The 18,244-nt window shown below is 56.7% G+C and overlaps 1 protein-coding gene across 1 annotated transcript; it reads right to left on the bottom strand.

Annotated features, from left to right (window-relative positions):
- Positions 1-9,505: 9,505 nt before the first annotated feature.
- Positions 9,506-11,604, bottom strand: LOC137465826 (serine/threonine-protein kinase pim-1-like; the record flags this gene model as incomplete). Its single annotated transcript, XM_068177851.1, has 5 exons — positions 9,506-9,673; positions 9,915-10,091; positions 10,705-11,071; positions 11,276-11,326; positions 11,503-11,604. Coding segments are annotated over 5 exons (804 nt in total), but the record flags the coding sequence as incomplete, so codon positions are not given.
- Positions 11,605-18,244: the final 6,640 nt, after the last annotated feature.

Genomic DNA, 18,244 nt, shown 5'->3' with positions numbered 1-18,244 from the left:
TGAAAGTGATCTAGAAGATGAAAATGCTCTGACAGAGGGCGTTTGTTTCTGAGTTCAGTGTGGAGGATTCCACATCTAGTGCATTGGTTCATAAATCAAGAGTTCAATCAGTTCATGGAAAGCACCAGAACAAAGTGGACCTCTCAGCCTTAAACACTTCAGTTGTTCAGGGACCCAAAAATGTTCCATAGAAAGAGCATTAGAAGGAGAGGAAAGAGACAGAGAGACAGAGAGACAGAAGCTCCACAGAAAGATACACATGTGGCTCCCAGCTCCTGGGGTTCCAGTGTGGGTGAGACACAAGCCCCAGGAGAAGGCAGAGTCCATAGCAGGGGCTGACCTTGTGCTCCTTGGTTTTAAGCCCCTGGGCCTTCGTGGGCCTCCCCCCAGCTGGGACTTGTGATTGCTCGGGCGTTCAGAGACGGGTTAGCGCTGTCCCAGCTGTGGGATGGATTGACAGCTCAACCCAAGGTGTCTCGGGACACTGATCTCATCCAGCCTCTGACAGTGACCATGGTGACACTGGGGAACCTCATGGAACCGTGGGTCAGTGTGACAATGCAGGTCCAAGGACACCATGGTGATATCCAGGTTTGCTCAGCACCAGAGACACCTTTGCCTTGTTTGTCCCCAGCTGTCATCACTGCCTCCAGTGTTCTGCTCTAACTGGAACCCGGGGACACTTTCACATGAGTTGTGTCCCTCAGTGGGACCCCTTAAAAGTTAAAGAAAGTCTGGACTTTGAATCTGACTTTGAGTTCTTGAGAAGTTTTTTGAGCACACTCTGAGGTCTGGGTCTGATGCAAAGAGCACCAAAGCCCCAGAGGGTCATTAACGTCCTGGTGCTGTGTCTGTGCTGCTGAGCTGGGCCAGGCTCCTGGCCCAGAGGCAGCTCCTGGCAAGGGCAGCGCTGCAGAGAGACAGCTGTGGCCAGGAGCAGCTCCTGTGCACAGCCCAGCAGGGCTGGGGCACTGCCAGGGCATCGCAGGGACACGAGCAGGGCGCAGACAGAGCTCACAGGGGCTCAGCACTGGCAGGGGCTGTGGGGTGTCCCAGAGGGGGCTGTGTCACAGCAGCACCTCTATGGCTGTGTCACGGAGGCACAGAGCAGCTGTGATGTCAGAGAGGGGATGTGTGACAGCACAGCGTGGGTTGTGTGAGGTCACAGATTGGGCTATGACATCACAGAGCGTGTTGTGTGAGGTCATCAAGCAGCTATGGCATGATAGAGGGGACAGTGTGACATCAGAGAGCAGGCTGTGACATCATGGCATGGCTGTATGACATCAAAGAGCGGGCAGTGAGGTCAAAGTGTGTGCTGTGACATTACAGAGTGGCAGTATGACATCACAGGGAGGGTTTTGTGACATCACTGAGGGGCTTGTGACATCACACAGCAGGGTGCGACATCATAGTGTGAGGCCATAGGGCAGACTCTGCCGTCATGTAGAGAGTGGCTCTGTGACATCAGAGTGTGGGTTGTGACATCACCGAGTTGGCTGTGTGACATCATAGAGCAGGCTATGACATCATGGAACAGACTGTGATGTCACAGGATGACTTTGTGATGTCATAGTACAGGGTGAATTTCTGACATCACAGAATCTTCTGTAACAGCACAGCTTTGTGACATCACAGAGTGACATTGCAGAGTTGGACCTATGACATCACAAGGGAGCTATGTGGCATCCAAGGGTGGGTTGTGACACCCCAGGGGCTGTGTGACATCACAGGGGCCGTGTGAGGTCACTGGGGAGGTGACTCTGCCCCAGCCCCCCCTCCCAGTTCCCCCAGAGAAGTCCAACGCTGCTCGTGCACAGCGGGGTCCCCTGTCCCCCCGGGTCCCCCCGCCCCCGGTGCCGCAGCCTCCCCCAGACGATGTTCCACGAGATCGAGCCCAGAGCCTGACACAGGGCCATGGGGGGTGGGACAGGGGACAGGGACCCCCCGGCAGCGTCCCCGTGTCCCCCAGGGCCAGAGCCTGGCCCAGGGCTCCTTCACCCTGTTGCCAACGAGGGCTTGAGAGCGCTGAAAAAATCCCCAGCAAGGGAGCAGCAAAAACCAGATTTAATATTGAGCAACAGCACCACAAAGTTCCTTGGCAAGAGTCACTCTGCTCCTGACTGGACACTTCAGGCACAAAAAAAGGAAACAAAGCAACAACAAAACCAAATAAATTCCAGGCAATTAAATCAGAAATAAACCAAGAAGTGGGGCTTTCATTCCTATGGAAAAGAACTGTCCTTCTTCCTGCAGGTGCCCATGGCCACAGCTGGGATTTCACCTCCAACACTGCCTGTTGTGACAGACTGGAGGAGATTGTGGGCTGGAAACTTTTTGTGTGTGGGGGAGGAAGGGGCAGGTCCAGCCTTGCCCTGCCCTGGAACCCCATGCCACACAGCCCCTGTGATGTCATACAACCGCCTGTGATGTCACACAGCCCCTCTGATGTCACGCAGCCCCTGAGATGTCACACAGCTGCCCTGTAATGTCACACAGCCCCTCGGAGATGTAACAGGCCACCTGTGATTTCATACAGGTGCCCTGTGATGTCACAGCCTGCTCTTTGAGGTCCCAGTGTGCTCTGTGATGTCACAACATCTGCCCTGTGATGTCACAGCCCAGGCTGTGATGTCACAGACACCCTGTGATGTCACAGCCAGCTCTATGATGGCACAGCTACCTTTGTGATGTTATGCAGCCTCGCTCTGATGTCACAGCCTGCTCTGTGATTTCACAGTCAGCTCTGTGATGTCACAACCCACTCTCTATTGTCTCAGCCTTCTCTGTGGCATCACACCGCTGCTCTGTGATGTCACAGAGCCCTTTTCTATGATGGCAGAGTCTTCTCGGTGGCCTCACAGCCCATTCTGTGATGTCACACAGCCAGCCTGTAATGTCACAGCCAACTTTGTGACATCACAACCTCCTCTGTGATGTCACAGCCTGCTCTGTGATGTCACAGCCTGCTCTGTGATGGCAGAACTCACTTAACATGCCACACAGCACCTCTGTGGTCACACAGACCCACTGTGTGATGTCACAACACCTTCAGTGATGGAACACAGCCACCCTATAATGTCACAGCACACTCTTTGTCCTCACAGCTTGCTCTGCTCTGTGATGTCATACAGGCATGCTCTGATGTCACAGCCTGCTCTGTGATGTCGCATAATAAACCAGAGATGTCACAGCCAACTATATGATGCCACAACCTGGTCTGTGATGTCACACAATGACAGAGTCACAGAATTGCTGGGTTGGAAGAGACCTTTAAGGTCATCAAGTCCAACCCATGCCCTAACACCACCTCAGCTAAACCATGGCACCGAGTGCCACATCCAGTCTTTTTTTAAACACATCCCATGATGGTGACTCCACCACCTCCCTGGACAGACAAGTCCAGTAATTTATCACCCTTTCCATAAAAAAACTTTTTTCCTAATCTCTGACCTAAATTTCCCTTGGTGCAGCTTAAGACTGTGTCCTCTTGTTCAGTCAGTTGCTGTGAGGAGAAAGAGACCGCCCCCCACCCGACTGCAACCACCTTTCAGAGAGTGTAGAGAGTGATAAGGTCACCTCTGAGTCTTCTCCAAGCTAAACAACCCCAGCTCCCTCAGTCATTCCTCACAGGACTTGTGTTCCAGACCCCTCACCAGCCTTGTTGTCCTTCTTTGGACACGCTCCAGCCCCTCCATGTCCTTCCCAAACTGGGGAGCCCAGAACTGGACACGGCACTCGAGGTAGGGTGCCAGTACAGGGGAGGAATGCCAAGCACACCAGTGCCAAGTACAGGGGAAGAATGACCTCTCTGCTCCTGCTGGCCACACCATTCCTGATCCAGGCCAGGAGCCATTGGCCTTCTTGGCCACCAGGGCACACTGCTGGCTCATGTTCAGCCTGCTGTCGACCAGTGGCCCCAGGTCCCTTTCTGGCTGGGCACTGTCCAGCCACGCCGACCCCAGCCTAGAGCAGTGCAGGGGGTTATTGTGGCCAAAATGCAGGACTGGGCACTTGGATTTATTAAACTTCATCCTATTGGATTCTACCCATCCATCCAACTGTTCCAGGTGTCCCTGCAGAGCCCTCCTGCCTTCCAACAGATGGACACGTGCTCCCAGCTTAGTGTCATCTGCAGATTTACCAATGAAAGCCTCAATGCCCTCATCCATGTGGTCAATAAAAATATTGAACAGAGCTGGCCCAGCACAGAGCCCTGAGGGACAGCACTGGTGACTGTCCCCAGCTGGATGCAGCACCGCTCACCACCACTCTCTGGGCCGGCCATCCAGCCAGTTCTGAACCCAGCACAGAGTGCTCCTGTCCCAGCCGTGGGCTGCAGCTTTTCCAGGAGTGTGCTGTGGGAGACAGTGCCAAAGGCCTTGCTGGAGTCCAAATAGACACATCCACAGCCTGTCCTGCATCCACCAGGAGGGTCACCTGGTCATGAAAGGAGACCAGGTTGGTCAAACACGACCTAGCCCTCCTAAACTCCTGCTGGCTGGGTCTGACACCCTGGCCATCTGTCACGATCTGCTTGTGCGGGGTGTCGTGATGGTTCTTTTCACCAATCCCAAAAGTGCAAAACGGCAAACAGCAAGAGACTATCAGTTAATCACAACAAATGCACCTTTATTAAGGGCCAAAACAGTAAATGCAATAGTGGGGATCAGAAAGGAGATAAAAGGATAGAGAGAGAGAGAGAGAAAAGAGGGGGATGGGAATAGCTACCAACACAGGCGAGATCCTCACAGTTATAGTCCACAGAGGAAAGAGGGGGGAACATGCAGGACAATGAGAGTCTATTGTGATTGCTGTGGGGGAACAGGTGAGTCCACTGAAACCACCAAGGCAGGATGAACACAATGAAGAATAAGTCCGTTGGAATTACTGAAGAAGAACAGGTCGTGTCATTAGTGGTTTCCCCTCTCCCTGTGGGAGGGGTCTCAGTCTCAGTCCTTGGGAGGAGGGTTTTCCATCTCCGTCCGTCTGTCACAGTGGTAACGGGGCAGATGAGAGGTCTTCAGTGAGAGATCATTAGGGTCACCCTAAAAGTTCATTCAGATTCAGAAGGAGAGTGGGCAAATATGCAGTAGGCCGTTCCTTGGTGGGTTCATGCCAAGTCCTTGCCAATTCCTTGCCAACTCCTTGCCAGGCCTTGGTCGGAACAGCTAATGTAACGGTACAGCAACTGCACCTGCACTGCCGCTCTCTCCAAGCCGGTACTGTAATGGGGGAAGGGGTTTCTGCTTGTGGCAATCGGTAGGCAAATGTGGGGGCTTCAGAGGGCCTCTTACACCTTCCCCGAGCTGTCTGCAGAGCAATCCACATCAGCCCAGGCTGGGCTGGTCAGTGGCCGGTCAGTTCCATTGACTGGACGCGGCTCTGGACGCTTCCCTTGGAGCGACTCCCGGGAGGGAACGCTGGGGCTGTCACCACTGGGGTGTCACAGACAGGGGAACGCTGGGGCTGTCACCACTGGAGTGCCACAGACAGGGGAACACTGGGGCTGTCACCCCTGGGGTGTCACAGGCAGGGGAACGCTGGGGCTGTCACCGCTGGGGTGTCACAGGGGAGCGCTGGGGCTGTCACTTCTGGGTGTCACAGACAGGGGAACATTGGGGCTGCCCCACTCCTGCACTGTCCCCAGCCGCTCTGCCAGCGCCTCGAGGGGACACAAAGGCTGATCCAAAGGGTGAGAATTGCAGAAGGGGCTGAGCTTGGAGGGACCCATTGGGATCATCAAGTCCAGCCCCCAGCCCTGCACAGACACCCCAACAATCGCAGCCCGTGAAGCCCCGGGAGCGGGGTCCAACGGCTCCTGGAACTCCAACAGCCTCTGGGCTATGCCCATTCCTTGTGGAGCCTGGGCAGTGCCTGAGCCCCCTCTGGGGGAAGAAGCTTTTGCTGATCTCCAGCCCAGCCCTGCCCTGGCCCAGCTCCAGCTGTTCCCTTGGGTCTTGTCCCTGCTCACCTGGGCAGAGATCAGAGCTTGCCCACAGAAGCTGTGGCTGCCCCTGGATCCCTGGCAGTGTCCAAGGCCAGGTTGGGCAGGGCTTGGAGCAGCCTGGGATAGTGGAAGGGGGCATGGAACGAGATGAACTTGAAGGTCTTTTCCAAGCCAAGCCCTTCTGTGATTCTGTGATTTTGGGGGAGATGCTGAAGCTCTGTCTCGGCTTTATCTCACCCAGAGTCTGGACCCAGCAGCAGCCATGGGTGGGATCATCTCCTCCTCCCTCTCCCTGTGGCTGGAACTCACCCAATGGCAGCAACTGAATAATGTCCCTCACGGGGCAGTGAGTGCCAGAAAGGAGCGTTGCTCCTCGGGGAAACACAATGTCCTTGGACTTCAGCAGAGCGTTGAAATGGGCCCCCTCGAGCACCTCAGCCCCACTGAAATCTCCTCTTAGTGGACTCAGCCCCAGAGATCTCCCAGTGCAGCTGCAGAGGAGTCGCTGTCAGGAGGAGGGACAATTATCAAAAGCTGATGTAGATCAAAACAAGCTCTGGCACCATTCCACATTTTTGTTTGCCACTGGGAAATAAATACAGATGTCCCCATGCCACAGTCTCAGTCCCCCCAGGGTTCCTGTGTTTGGTTTTATCCCCTGGTATGGAGACACAGGAGCTCTCCCAGCTGGACAGGGTGTCAGGAATCCCTTCCTGAGCTTGACACCCTTGGAGAGGGTGGACAAGGAGGTTCCTTGCTGAGGGAGACTGTGCGGGTTTTGGAAACAGGCCAGACCTAGAGAAGGCTCCTTCTACAGCTCCTCAGCACCTGGTAATCCCATGTCTTTATTTGTGTGACTGTCTTGTCAGGGCAGGGAGAGGAAGAGAGGAGCCTCCTTGGGCCAGGGAGAGGAGGCAGAGACACCAAAAGCAGGAGTCCCAAAGGGATCTGGGCAGCTCATGATCCAATGGCTGCAGTAGGTGTGCCATTCCTAAATCCAGTTTGGGAGAGTCACGGCCGTGTTACTGTGTAAGCTCTGAGGTATCTGCTGGTGGGAGATGCTCAGGTTCATCCTGTTTGCATCCCCAGTTCCTGCTGAGCCGGTTTTAAACAGCGCCAGGGGATGCTCCTGGCACTGACCCTGGCATGGCTCAGGGTGCACCCAGGTGCCTCAGGCTGCTGTGACACCGCTGCACACGGGAGGCAAGAGTGGCAGGGGCTGTGCTGAAAGTCAGCTCCATGTGCTGCTGCTGCTGCTGGGTGTCATTTGTCCAGCCCTGCCCCAGAGTCAGGGATCAGATCCAGGCCCTGCTGCTGCTCCCTCGGGATCAGCCCCACTTTGGGTGCTGCTGTCAGGACCAGCAGAAGCGGTGGCTGGAGCAGCGGGTGCTGACGGTGCCCCAAGCCCCGGGGCCGGAGGAGTCCCTGGGCTGGGGCTGGGAAGGAGCTGCTCCAGCCCGGAGTGCACAGCTGAGTGCTGTGCTCTGGGGCTGGGGCTCCCCGCACAGGGGACTGGACTGGTGTGCCACAGGAGACAGAGAAGCTGCAGCTTCAGCCTTACTGAGGTGGGTGCGTGGGCTGGGAAGAGTGGAGAGGCTCAAGGGGATTCACAGAGCTCATCCTGCTGCAAGGACAAGGAAAAGGGAGTGGGAACTCAGCAGTGAGGACAGCTGAGGGCTGGAAAGCAGCTCTGAATGACACTAAAATCCCACTGGACCTCTGAGACATTGCTGCTCCTCAGCCAGTGACAGGATGAGTCCCCAAGCCTGGGGCTCGGCCTTCCTCATGGTGAGGGGCACCAAGGAAGGCGACAGTGTGATGGAGACTGCCATGGGCTGGGAACTCACTGGGGGACAAGAGGGAGCAGTTGGGAAGTAAAAGGCAGGTGGGGGAGAGAACAGTTCAGAGAAGGGCTGAGCTACAGCTTGAGCAAGCTGCAAAATGTCATTTGGGGTCATCCCAGATTGATTTCATTTCAGAAGCTATTGAACAAGTTTAATTTTTGGGTGGTGTCATGTTTGCCCTTGGAGGTGTACACTCTGCAAACTTGAGCTGTGATGCTGAAATGCTCAAGCAGGTCTGTGCTGCAGGTCACCCCATTTCTTCTTTGGCTGATTGCAGCCCGGTGCTGAGCTCCAGCAGAGCCCTGGCAGAGCCCAGAGCAGCCTCAGCACCCGCAGAGCCTGGCTGCAAGGAGAGAAACCAGAAAGCGCCCGTCAGCTGAAGGCTCCTGTCCCCTTGTCCCAGCCGCCCGCAGTGCCCAGGCCATGCTGGCCGTGCCCAGAGCTGTGCCCAGAGCTGCCCATCCCTGCTGCCTGTGGAAGCAGAGCAGGAGGGCAGGACATGTGCCCAGCCTGCAGCCGGTCACGGCACATCCAGCCCTCAGCAGCTGCCCAGAGCAGGATGCTCCTGTGCTCGCTGCCATCTCCCCAAAGCTCTGATCCCACCATGCCAAGCAGACAGGACCCACCTCACACCATCCCTCGCTGGAAGAAAAGCTGGTCCCAAACGATGTCCTCATCCTTCTCCCAGGGCACGGCCCATCCACGCCACAGCTGCTCCCAAGCACTTCCCCATCCAGACTGGACCCCACCTGGAACGCTTCCTCTAGAAAAACACACAACAAATTATTGAAAATAGATTACAGACAAAAAGGGGAACAAGAAAAAAGGTCAAAAATCTTATCTCTGTCAGGGGCTAAGGAAGGCCCAACCCCTGCAGGCCAGGGAAAAACCCACCCACAGGTGAGGGAAGCCCAGGCCTGCTCCCTTCCCCCCTGCACTGCCCTCCAAAATAATGGTGATCCCAAAGCAAAGAGGGGCAGTGGAGCAGCCCAAGCCCTTCCTTGCCTGCAAAGTAAAGCAGCCCCTGCACAGGTTCTGGAGTCCCACCTCTGCTCCCACCATGGGGGTTTCTTTGTGTCGGGCTGGCTGCCCCAGCCCCAGCCCCAGCCCGGGGCACGGTGGGTGCTGGGGCTGTTGGCAGGGCCAGGAGCCCACTCCCATTTCATCAGCACCCCAGCCCATCCCCCCAGCCCTGCCAAAAGCAGCCTGGCAGCCGACTGAAGGATCAGCTGCATCTGCCCCAGCAATGGGGGAACCTTTGGTTCCCGGCCAGGCTGTGCAATGCCCAAATCTGGGAGCATCCCCCTGCGTGTGGACTCACCTTCAAATTCCCTGTGGAGCCTGGCTTTGGAGAAGGTGTCAGAATCAAAGTCCATCATCCTCAGCTGCCGGTGGCCAGGTGGAGGAAGAGGTTGTCATTTTTGATGTCGTCCTCACTGTCCCCAGCAGCAGCAGCCCCACCTGGTACAGCTTCTCCAGGGGCTTCTTCTCCTTCCCTGGGGTGAGCCCAGGCTGTCTGGGTTCTGCCCAGGGCCCCAGCTGTCAGGGAACCAGGACAAGCAAAACCAGCTCAGATGGTGGCCAGCAGTGCTGGGCAGAGCAGCTCAGCTCCAGCACAAGGGCTGCGTGTTCCCATCTGATGACCCCTGGGCAGTGACACAGGCAGGACAAAACCAGTCTGGTTGGCTTTGCCACTGATTGCCAGGACATGTGTGGAGCTGTTACCTGCCAGGCCCCTGCATCCAACTGTGCACGTGGATCTCTCCCATCTTCTAGGGCAGAAGACCACCCTGCACCCATGGATCACGGAAAAGCTCTTCTAAGGATGGCCTGTCCGAGGGCTGCATGGACAAACACCTCTTAATGAGATCCTGGCACTCTGGGGAAACAAACCAGAAATCACCAGTCAGTTGGAGAAGTTGCCCCCCTGTTCCCATGCCCAGGCCGTGCTGGGTGTGCCCAGAGCTGGGCCTAAACTTCCCCATGGATTCTGTGTTTGGAGGAGAGCAGGAGAGCAGGACATGTGCCACCTCCTCAGCAGCTGCCAGAGCAGGATGCTCATGAGCTGCTACTGTCTCCCAGCACTGGTATTGCCCCCGTGGCCAGAGATGAGGACCCACCTTGAGAGAGCCGTCGTGGGAACAAGATCCGCCCCCAGATGATCTCCTGGCCCCTCCTGAACGGGTGCTTCCCCATGACCAGGTGGTACAGCAGGAGGCCCAGGGACCAGATCGTCGCTGCCTCGCCGTGGTAGCATTGGTGGTGGATCCACTCTGGTGGGCTGTAGGACAGGGTTCCTGTGGAACACAGACAGAGTTCATCAGGGGGACGCTGCTGCTCCCAGAGCCTGGCCCCAGCACCCCATGGCATGTGGGGGCTGCCCCAGTGGCACACAGGGTGACTGCTGCCCTCTCACCAGCACCTGGGACTTGTGTACAGACTTGGGGCTGGAAAAGAAGCCACTGGTGTTGGAAGAGGGCAGCAGAAATCCTGGGAAGGCCAACCATGACACACAAAAGCAAAACTCATCCAGTGGTGGAGAAAGCCCGCTCTACTCCCCGCCTGCACGGCCCCCCAAAAATGTTAACCAGTCAAGGCAAACAATGGAAGCAGAGCAGTCCAAGCCCTTCTCGCCTGCACACCAAACCATCCAGGGCACAGGGTCAGACGCCCCTCTCTGCTACCCCCACTGGGGTTTTTGTCAGGCTGGCTGCCTCAGCTCCAGCCTTAGCCCAGGCCACAGTGGGTGCTGAAGGCTGTCGGCAGGGCTGGAGCTGGTCCCCCTCCCACCCCCACCCAAATCAGCTTGGCTCCAGCATTAATCCCATCCTGGCTGCAATAGGGGGAGCCCTGGGGCTGCACCCCGGCTGGGCCATGAGATGCCCAGGAGCATCCCCAGGCAGAGCTCACCTGCAAACTGGGTGTAGGCTGTGTCTTGGAGGAAGGCGCCACAGCCAAAGTCAATCAGTTTCAGCTGCCCGGTGGCCAGGTCGAGCAGGATGTTCTCAGGCTTGATGTCCCTGTGCAGGACCCCGCAGCTGGTGCAGTGCCGCACGGCCTCCAGCACCTGGCGGAACAGCCCCCGCGCCTCCTCCTCCGGCAGGAACCTCCGCTCCGCCAGGAAACCCGACAGCTCCTGGCACCGCTCCGGACGCTCCAGCACCAGCACGACGCTGTCAGGGAGCTCAAGCCACTCCAGGAGCTGAATGACACCAGTGCAGCCAGAGGACACCTTGTCCAGCAGCACGACCTCCAGGGGTGCGCTGGTGCCGTCGGGCTGCGGGAGGAGCGCGATGCCGTCAGTGGGGCTGATGCCGTGCCAGGGCTGGGGAACCCCTCAGCCAGCCCGGGATGCTCTGCATGCCCCGCTCAGCCCATGCCCGCTCTCCCTGCAGGGCTCCCGGCGGCTCCCACCCTGCCGGGCCCCGGCTCCTCGCCACCCGGCACGGCCCGGCTTCTGCTGCTGGCCCCGCTCACTCACCAGCTCGCCCCAGTGCCGGACGCGGTTCCGTGGCACCCTTTTGATGGCCACCTGCGAGCAAGGGAGAGCAGTGGGTTGAGCGCACCACCCGCCCCGCCGGGCCCCATCCTCCTCCTCCTCCGCCCCCTCCACCTCCTCCTCCTCCTCCTGCTAATCCTCCTCCTCCTGCTAATCCTCCTCCTCCTCCGCCCCCTTCTCCTGCGCCCGCCGTCGGCCCCGCCGCTCACCGGGGCGCCGTCCGAGAGCCGCGTGGCCGCGAAGACGCTGCCGAAGCCGCCGCTGCCCAGCAGCGAACCCAGCCGGTACCGCTCCTGCAGGGCCTCCTCCTGCGCCTTCCCTGCGGGCGGGACGGGGCTGTCAGCGCTCGGCCCGGGGCCAGGAGCGGCCCCCGAGCGCCCCCCGAGCGCCCCGGGCCGGCCCTCCCCAGGCGTTCTGTCCCTGGAACGGGAGAGCGGCGGCTCGGGGCCGACGGCCGCGCTGCCGAGCGGCGGAGCTCGGGCCGGGGAAGCCGCAGCGGGGGCGGCGGGAGCGGCCGCGCCGCGTGTGTCCTCCGCGGGGCCCGGGAGGAGCCGGGGCCGGGGCCGGGACTGGAGCCCACGTCGAGGCCGGGGCCGGGCTCGGGCCAGGCGGAGCCAGAGGGCGGCGGTGCCGCCCGAGCTCCAGGCACTGATGCCCGCCCAGCAGCGCCACCGCCAGCACGACCAGAGCCGGGCGGAGACGAGACCCCGGCGGGACGGCCGGGGACGGGGACGGGGCCGGGGCAGACCTGCCCGGGGCTGGGGGCGGGCTGGGGACATGGCCCGGCCGGGAATGGGGAGAGAGAGATTGGGAGAGGAGGGGACAGCGGGAAAGGGAGAGGAGAATCAAGAGGAATGCGACAAAATCACTGCTTTGTCTGCTTTCGCTGCTGCAGCCGCTGCCGCTGCTGCTGCTGCTGCTGCTGCCGCTGCAACTGAAGCTCCGGGGCCGTTTGTCCCCGTGTCCGTTTTTCCGTTGCCCGCTCGCCCCCGCGCCCAGCCCCCCGCTCCCCAGGGGCAGCCCCTGAGCCTGTCCAAACACGGGAACTTTGCCCTGTTCAGCCCAGACTCAGAGTCTGGACTCCTGCACAGGGGAACAGGAATCCCCTTGAGCGCTGCTGTGCATTGTCCCTGCTGAGGATCAAACCCTATGGGAGCACATTCCCTGAATGCTGAATTTGTACCTGACCCAAGGGCTGCACTTAGTCTCCATCACTGCTTTCCAAGTAAATCAGGGGAAGGCAAAAACTGTGTGTAGCTCATGGTATTTTACAGTGTCTAAAACTTGCCATGTCATGGATCTTAGAGCTGAGATCTATTTGGATTAAGGGGATGGAGAAGCAGTGCAACATGGAAAAGGGGAGCATAAAAATAAACAGAGAAAAACATCTTGGATTGTTTCTTTCCATTTTCATTTCATTTCATTTCCTAAAAGCTGTTTCAGTTTTCCCAGAATCTTCTCCACACTCCTGTTTGCTCTTTCCAGGAACCTTTCCTGGAGAACGAGGTGCAGCTTCTGTCACAAGATGTGCCACCAGCTGCAGCTTCTCTAGGCTTTCCACACCTTGTGTGCAGCTCAACTCTTGCAGCACAGCAGGACAAATGTTTGAAGAGCTTGACAGCTTGTTCTTTCTTTTCCTTGTGGGCTGGGCAGTTGTGCCATTGGTAAGGTTTCCATTGTTACTGTTCTGCCCTAAGAAACCATGACGGGCTACCAGGAATTGTCAGGGAATGCAAGCCTGACTGAATGCAGAGAAAGAATCTGCAGAGCCTGCAGCCAGAAATGGAGAGCTGTGTGGTAATCATTGCAACATCGCCATGGGCATCTTGAAAGTGATCTAGAAGATGAAAATGCTCTGACAGAGGGAGTTTGTTTCTGAGTTCAGTGTAGAGGATTCCACATCTAGTGCATTGGTTCATAAATCAAGAGTTCAATCAGTTCATGGAAAGCACCAGAACAAGCTGGACCTCTCAGCCTTAAACACTTCAGTTGTTCAGGGACCCAAAAATGTTCCATAGAAAGAGCATTAGAAGGAGAGGAAAGAGACAGAGAGACAGAAAGACAGAAGCTCCACAGAAAGACACACATGTGGCTCCCAGCTCCTGGGGTTCCAGTGTGGGTGAGACACAAACCCTAGGAGAAGGCAGAGTCCATAGCAGGGGCTGACCTTGTGCTCCTTGGTTTTAAGCCCCTGGGCCTTCGTGGGCCTCCCCCCAGCTGGGACTTGTGATAGCTCGGGCATTCAGAGCCGAGTTAGCGCTGTCCCAGCTGTGGGACTGATTGACAGCTCAACCCAAGGTGTCTCGGGACACTGATCTCATCCAGCCTCTGACAGTGACCATGGTGACACTGGGGAACCTCATGGAACCGTGGGTCAGTGTGACAATGCAGGTCCAAGGACACCATGGTGATATCCAGGTTTGCTCAGCACCAGAGACACCTTTGCCTTGTTTGTCCCCAGCTGTCATCACTGCCTCCAGTGTTCTGCTCTAACTGGAACCCGGGGACACTTTCACATGAGTTGTGTCCCTCAGTGGGACCCCTTAAAAGTTAAAGAAAGTCTGGACTTTGAATCTGACTTTGAGTTCTTGAGAAGTTCTTTGAGCACACTCTGAGGTCTGGGTCCGATGCAAAGAGCACCAAAGCCCCAGAGGGTCATTAACGTCCTGGTGCTGTGTCTGTGCTGCTGAGCTGGGCCGGGCTCCTGGCCCAGAGGCAGCTCCTGGCAAGGGCAGCGCTGCAGAGAGACAGCTGTGGCCAGGAGCAGCTCCTGTGCACAGCCCAGCAGGGCTGGGGCACTGCCAGGGCATCGCAGGGACACGAGCAGGGCGCAGACAGAGCTCACAGGGGCTCAGCACTGGCAGGGGCTGTGGGGTGTCCCAGAGGGGGCTGTGTCACAGCAGCGCCTCTGTGGCTGTGTCACGGAGGCACAGAGCAGCTGTGATGTCAGAGGGGGGCTGTGTGACAGCACAGCGTGGGTTGTGTGAGGTCACAGACTGGGCTATGACATCACAGAGCGTGTTGTGTGAGGTCATCAAGCAGCTATGGCATGATAGAGGGGACAGTGTGACATCAGAGAGCAGGCTGTGACATCATGGCATGGCTGTATGACATCATAGAGCGGGCAGTGAGGTCAAAGTGTGTGCTGTGACATCACTGAGTGGCAGTATGACATCACAGGGAGGGTTTTGTGACATCACTGAGGGGCTTGTGACATAGCACAGCAGGGTGTGACATCATAGTGTGAGGCCATAGGGCAGACTCTGCCATCATGTAGAGTGGCTCTGTGACATCAGAGTGTGGGTTGTGACATCACCGAGTTGGCTGTGTGACATCATAGAGCAGGCTATGACATCATGGAACAGACTGTGATGTCACAGGATGACTTTGTGACGTCATAGTACAGGGTGAATTTCTGACATCACAGAATCTTCTGTAACAGCACAGCTTTGTGACATCACAGAGTGACATCGCAGAGTTGGGCCTATGACATCACAAGGGAGCTATGTGGCATCCAAGAGTGGGTTGTGACACCCCAGGGGCTGTGTGACATCACAGGGGCTGTGTGAGGTCACTGGGGAGGTGACTCTGCCCCAGCCCCCCCTCCCAGTTCCCCCAGAGAAGTCCAACGCTGCTCGTGCACAGCGGGGTCCCCTGTCCCCCTGGGTCCCCCCGCCCCCGGTGCCGCAGCCTCCCCCAGAGGATGTTCCACGAGATCAAGCCCAGAGCCTGACACAGGGCCATGGGGGGCGGGACAGGGGACAGGGACCCCCCGGCAGCGTCCCCGTTTCCCCCAGGGCCAGAGCCTGGCCCAGGGCTCCTTCACCCTGTTGCCAACGAGGGCTTGAGAGCGCTGAAAAAATCCCCAGCAAGGGAGCAGCAAAAACCAGATTTAATATTGAGCAACAGCACCACAAATTTCCTTGGCAAGAGTCACTCTGCTCCTGACTGGACACTTCAGGCACAAAAAAGGAAACAAAGCAACAACAAAACCAAATAAATTCCAGGCAATTAAATCAGAAATAAACCGAGAACTGGGGCTTTCATTCCTATGGAAAAGAACTGTCCTTCTTCCTGCAGGTGCCCATGGCCACAGCTGGGATTTCACCTCCCACACTGCCTGTTGTGACAGACTGGAGGAGATTGTGGGCTGGAAACTTTTTGTGTGTGGGGAAGGAAGGGGCAGGTCCAGCCTTGCCCTGCCCTGGAACCCCATGTCACACAGCCCCTGTGATGTCATACAACCGCCTGTGATGTCACACAGCCCCTCTGATGTCACAAAGCCCCTGTGATGTCACACAGCTGCCCTGTAATGTCACACAGCCCCTCGGAGATTTAACAGGCCACCTGTGATTTCATACAGGTGCCCTGTGATGTCACAGCCTGCTCTTTGAGGTCCCAGTGTGCCCTGTGATGTCACAACATCTGCCCTGTGATGTCACAGCCCAGGCTGTGATGTCACAGCCACCCTGTGAAGTCACAGCCAGCTCTATGATGGCACAGCTACCTTTGTGATGTTATGCAGCCTTGCTGTGATGTCACAGCCTGCTCTGTGATTTCACAGTCAGCTCTGTGATGGCACAACCCACTCTCTATTGTCTAAGCCTTCTCTGTGGCATCACACCGCTGCTCTGTGATGTCACAGAGCCCTTTTCTATGATGGCAGAGTCTTCTCGGTGGCCTCACAGCCCATTCTGTGATGTCACACAGCCAGCCTGTAATGTCACAGCCAACTTTGTGACATCACAACCTCCTCTGTGATGTCACAGCCTGCTCTGTGATGTCACAGCCTGCTCTCTGATGGCAGAACTCACTTAACATGTCACACAGCACCTCTGTGGTCACACAGACCCACTGTGTGATGTCACAACACCTTCAGTGATGGAACACAGCCACCCTATAATGTCACAGCACACTCTTTGTCCTCACAGCTTGCTCTGCTCTGTGATGTCATACAGGCATGCTCTGATGTCACAGCCTGCTCTGTGATGTCGCATAATAAACCAGAGATGTCACAGCCAACTATAGGATGCCACAACCTGGTCTGTGATGTCACACAATGACAGAATCACAGAATTGCTGGGTTGGAAGAGACCTTTAAGGTCATCAAGTCCAACCCATGCCCTAACACCACCTCAGCTAAACCATGGCACCGAGTGCCACATCCAGTCTTTTTTTAAACACATCCCATGATGGTGACTCCACCACCTCCCTGGACAGACAAGTCCAGTAATTTATCACCCTTTCCATAAAAAAACTTTTTTCCTAATATCTGACCTAAATTTCCCTTGGTGCAGCTTAAGACTGTGTCCTCTTGTTCAGTCAGTTGCTGTGAGGAGAAAGAGACCGACCCCCACCTGACTGCAACCACCTTTCAGAGAGTGTAGAGAGTGATAAGGTCACCTCTGAGTCTTCTCCAAGCTAAACAACCCCAGCTCCCTCAGTCATTCCTCACAGGACTTGTGTTCCAGACCCCTCACCAGCCTTGTTGTCCTTCTTTGGACACGCTCCAGCCCCTCCATGTCCTTCCCAAATTGGGGAGCCCAGAACTGGACACGGCACTCGAGGTAGGGTGCCAGTACAGGGGAGGAATGCCAAGCACAGCAGTGCCAAGTACAGGGGAAGAATGACCTCTCTGCTCCTGCTGGCCACACCATTCCTGATCCAGGCCAGGAGCCATTGGCCTTCTTGGCCACCAGGGCACACTGCTGGCTCATGTTCAGCCTGCTGTCGACCAGTGGCCCCAGGTCCCTTTCTGCCTGGGCACTGTCCAGCCACGCCGACCCCAGCCTAGAGCAGTGCAGGGGGTTATTGTGGCCAAAATGCAGGACTGGGCACTTGGACTGGTTAAACTTCATCCTATTGGATTCTACCCATCCATCCAACTGTTCCAGGTGTCCCTGCAGAGCCCTCCTGCCTTCCAACAGATGGACACGTGCTCCCAGCTTAGTGTCATCTGCAGATTTACCAATGAAAGCCTCAATGCCCTCATCCATGTGGTCAATAAAAATATTGAACAGAGCTGGCCCAGCACAGAGCCCTGAGGGACAGCACTGGTGACTGTCCCCAGCTGGATGCAGCACCGCTCACCACCACTCTCTGGGCCGGCCATCCAGCCAGTTCTGAACCCAGCACAGAGTGCTCCTGGCCCAGCCGTGGGCTGCAGCTTTTCCAGGAGTGTGCTGTGGGAGACAGTGCCAAAGGCCTTGCTGGAGTCCAAATAGACACATCCACAGCCTGTCCTGCATCCACCAGGAGGGTCACCTGGTCATGAAAGGAGACCAGGTTGGTCAAACACGTCCTAGCCCTCCTAAACCCCTGCTGGCTGGGTCTGACACTCGGGCCATCTGTCACGATCTGCTTGTGCGGGGTGTCGTGATGGTTCTTTTCACCAATCCCAAAAGTGCAAAATGGCAAACAGCAAGAGACTATCAGTTAATCACAACACATGCACCTTTATTAAGGGCCAAAACAGTAAATGCAATAGTGGGGATCAGAAAGGAGATAAAAGGATAGAGAGAGAGAGAGAGAAAAGAGGGGGATGGGAATAGCTACCAACACAGGCGAGATCCTCACAGTTATAGTCCACAGAGGAAAGAGGGGGGAACATGCAGGACAATGAGAGTCTATTGTGATTGCTGTGGGGGAACAGGTGAGTCCACTGAAACCACCAAGGCAGGACGGACACAATGAAGAATAAGTCTGTTGGAATTACTGAAGAAGAACAGGTCGTGTCATTAGTGGTTTCCCCTCTCCCTGTGGGAGGGGTCTCAGTCTCAGTCCTTGGGAGGAGGGTTTTCCATCTCCGTCCGTCTGTCACAGTGGTCACGGGGCAGATGAGAGGTCTTCAGTGAGAGATGATTAGGGTCACCCTAAAAGTTCATTCAGATTCAGGAGGAGAGTGGGCAAATATGCAGTAGGCCGTTCCTTGGTGGGTTCATGCCAAGTCCT

The sequence above is a fragment of the Anomalospiza imberbis genome, unplaced genomic scaffold (assembly GCF_031753505.1).
Source record: "Anomalospiza imberbis isolate Cuckoo-Finch-1a 21T00152 unplaced genomic scaffold, ASM3175350v1 scaffold_113, whole genome shotgun sequence".
NCBI classification, from domain to species: Eukaryota; Metazoa; Chordata; class Aves; order Passeriformes; family Viduidae; genus Anomalospiza; species Anomalospiza imberbis.
This window is presented reverse-complemented; position numbering and strand designations above follow the sequence as displayed.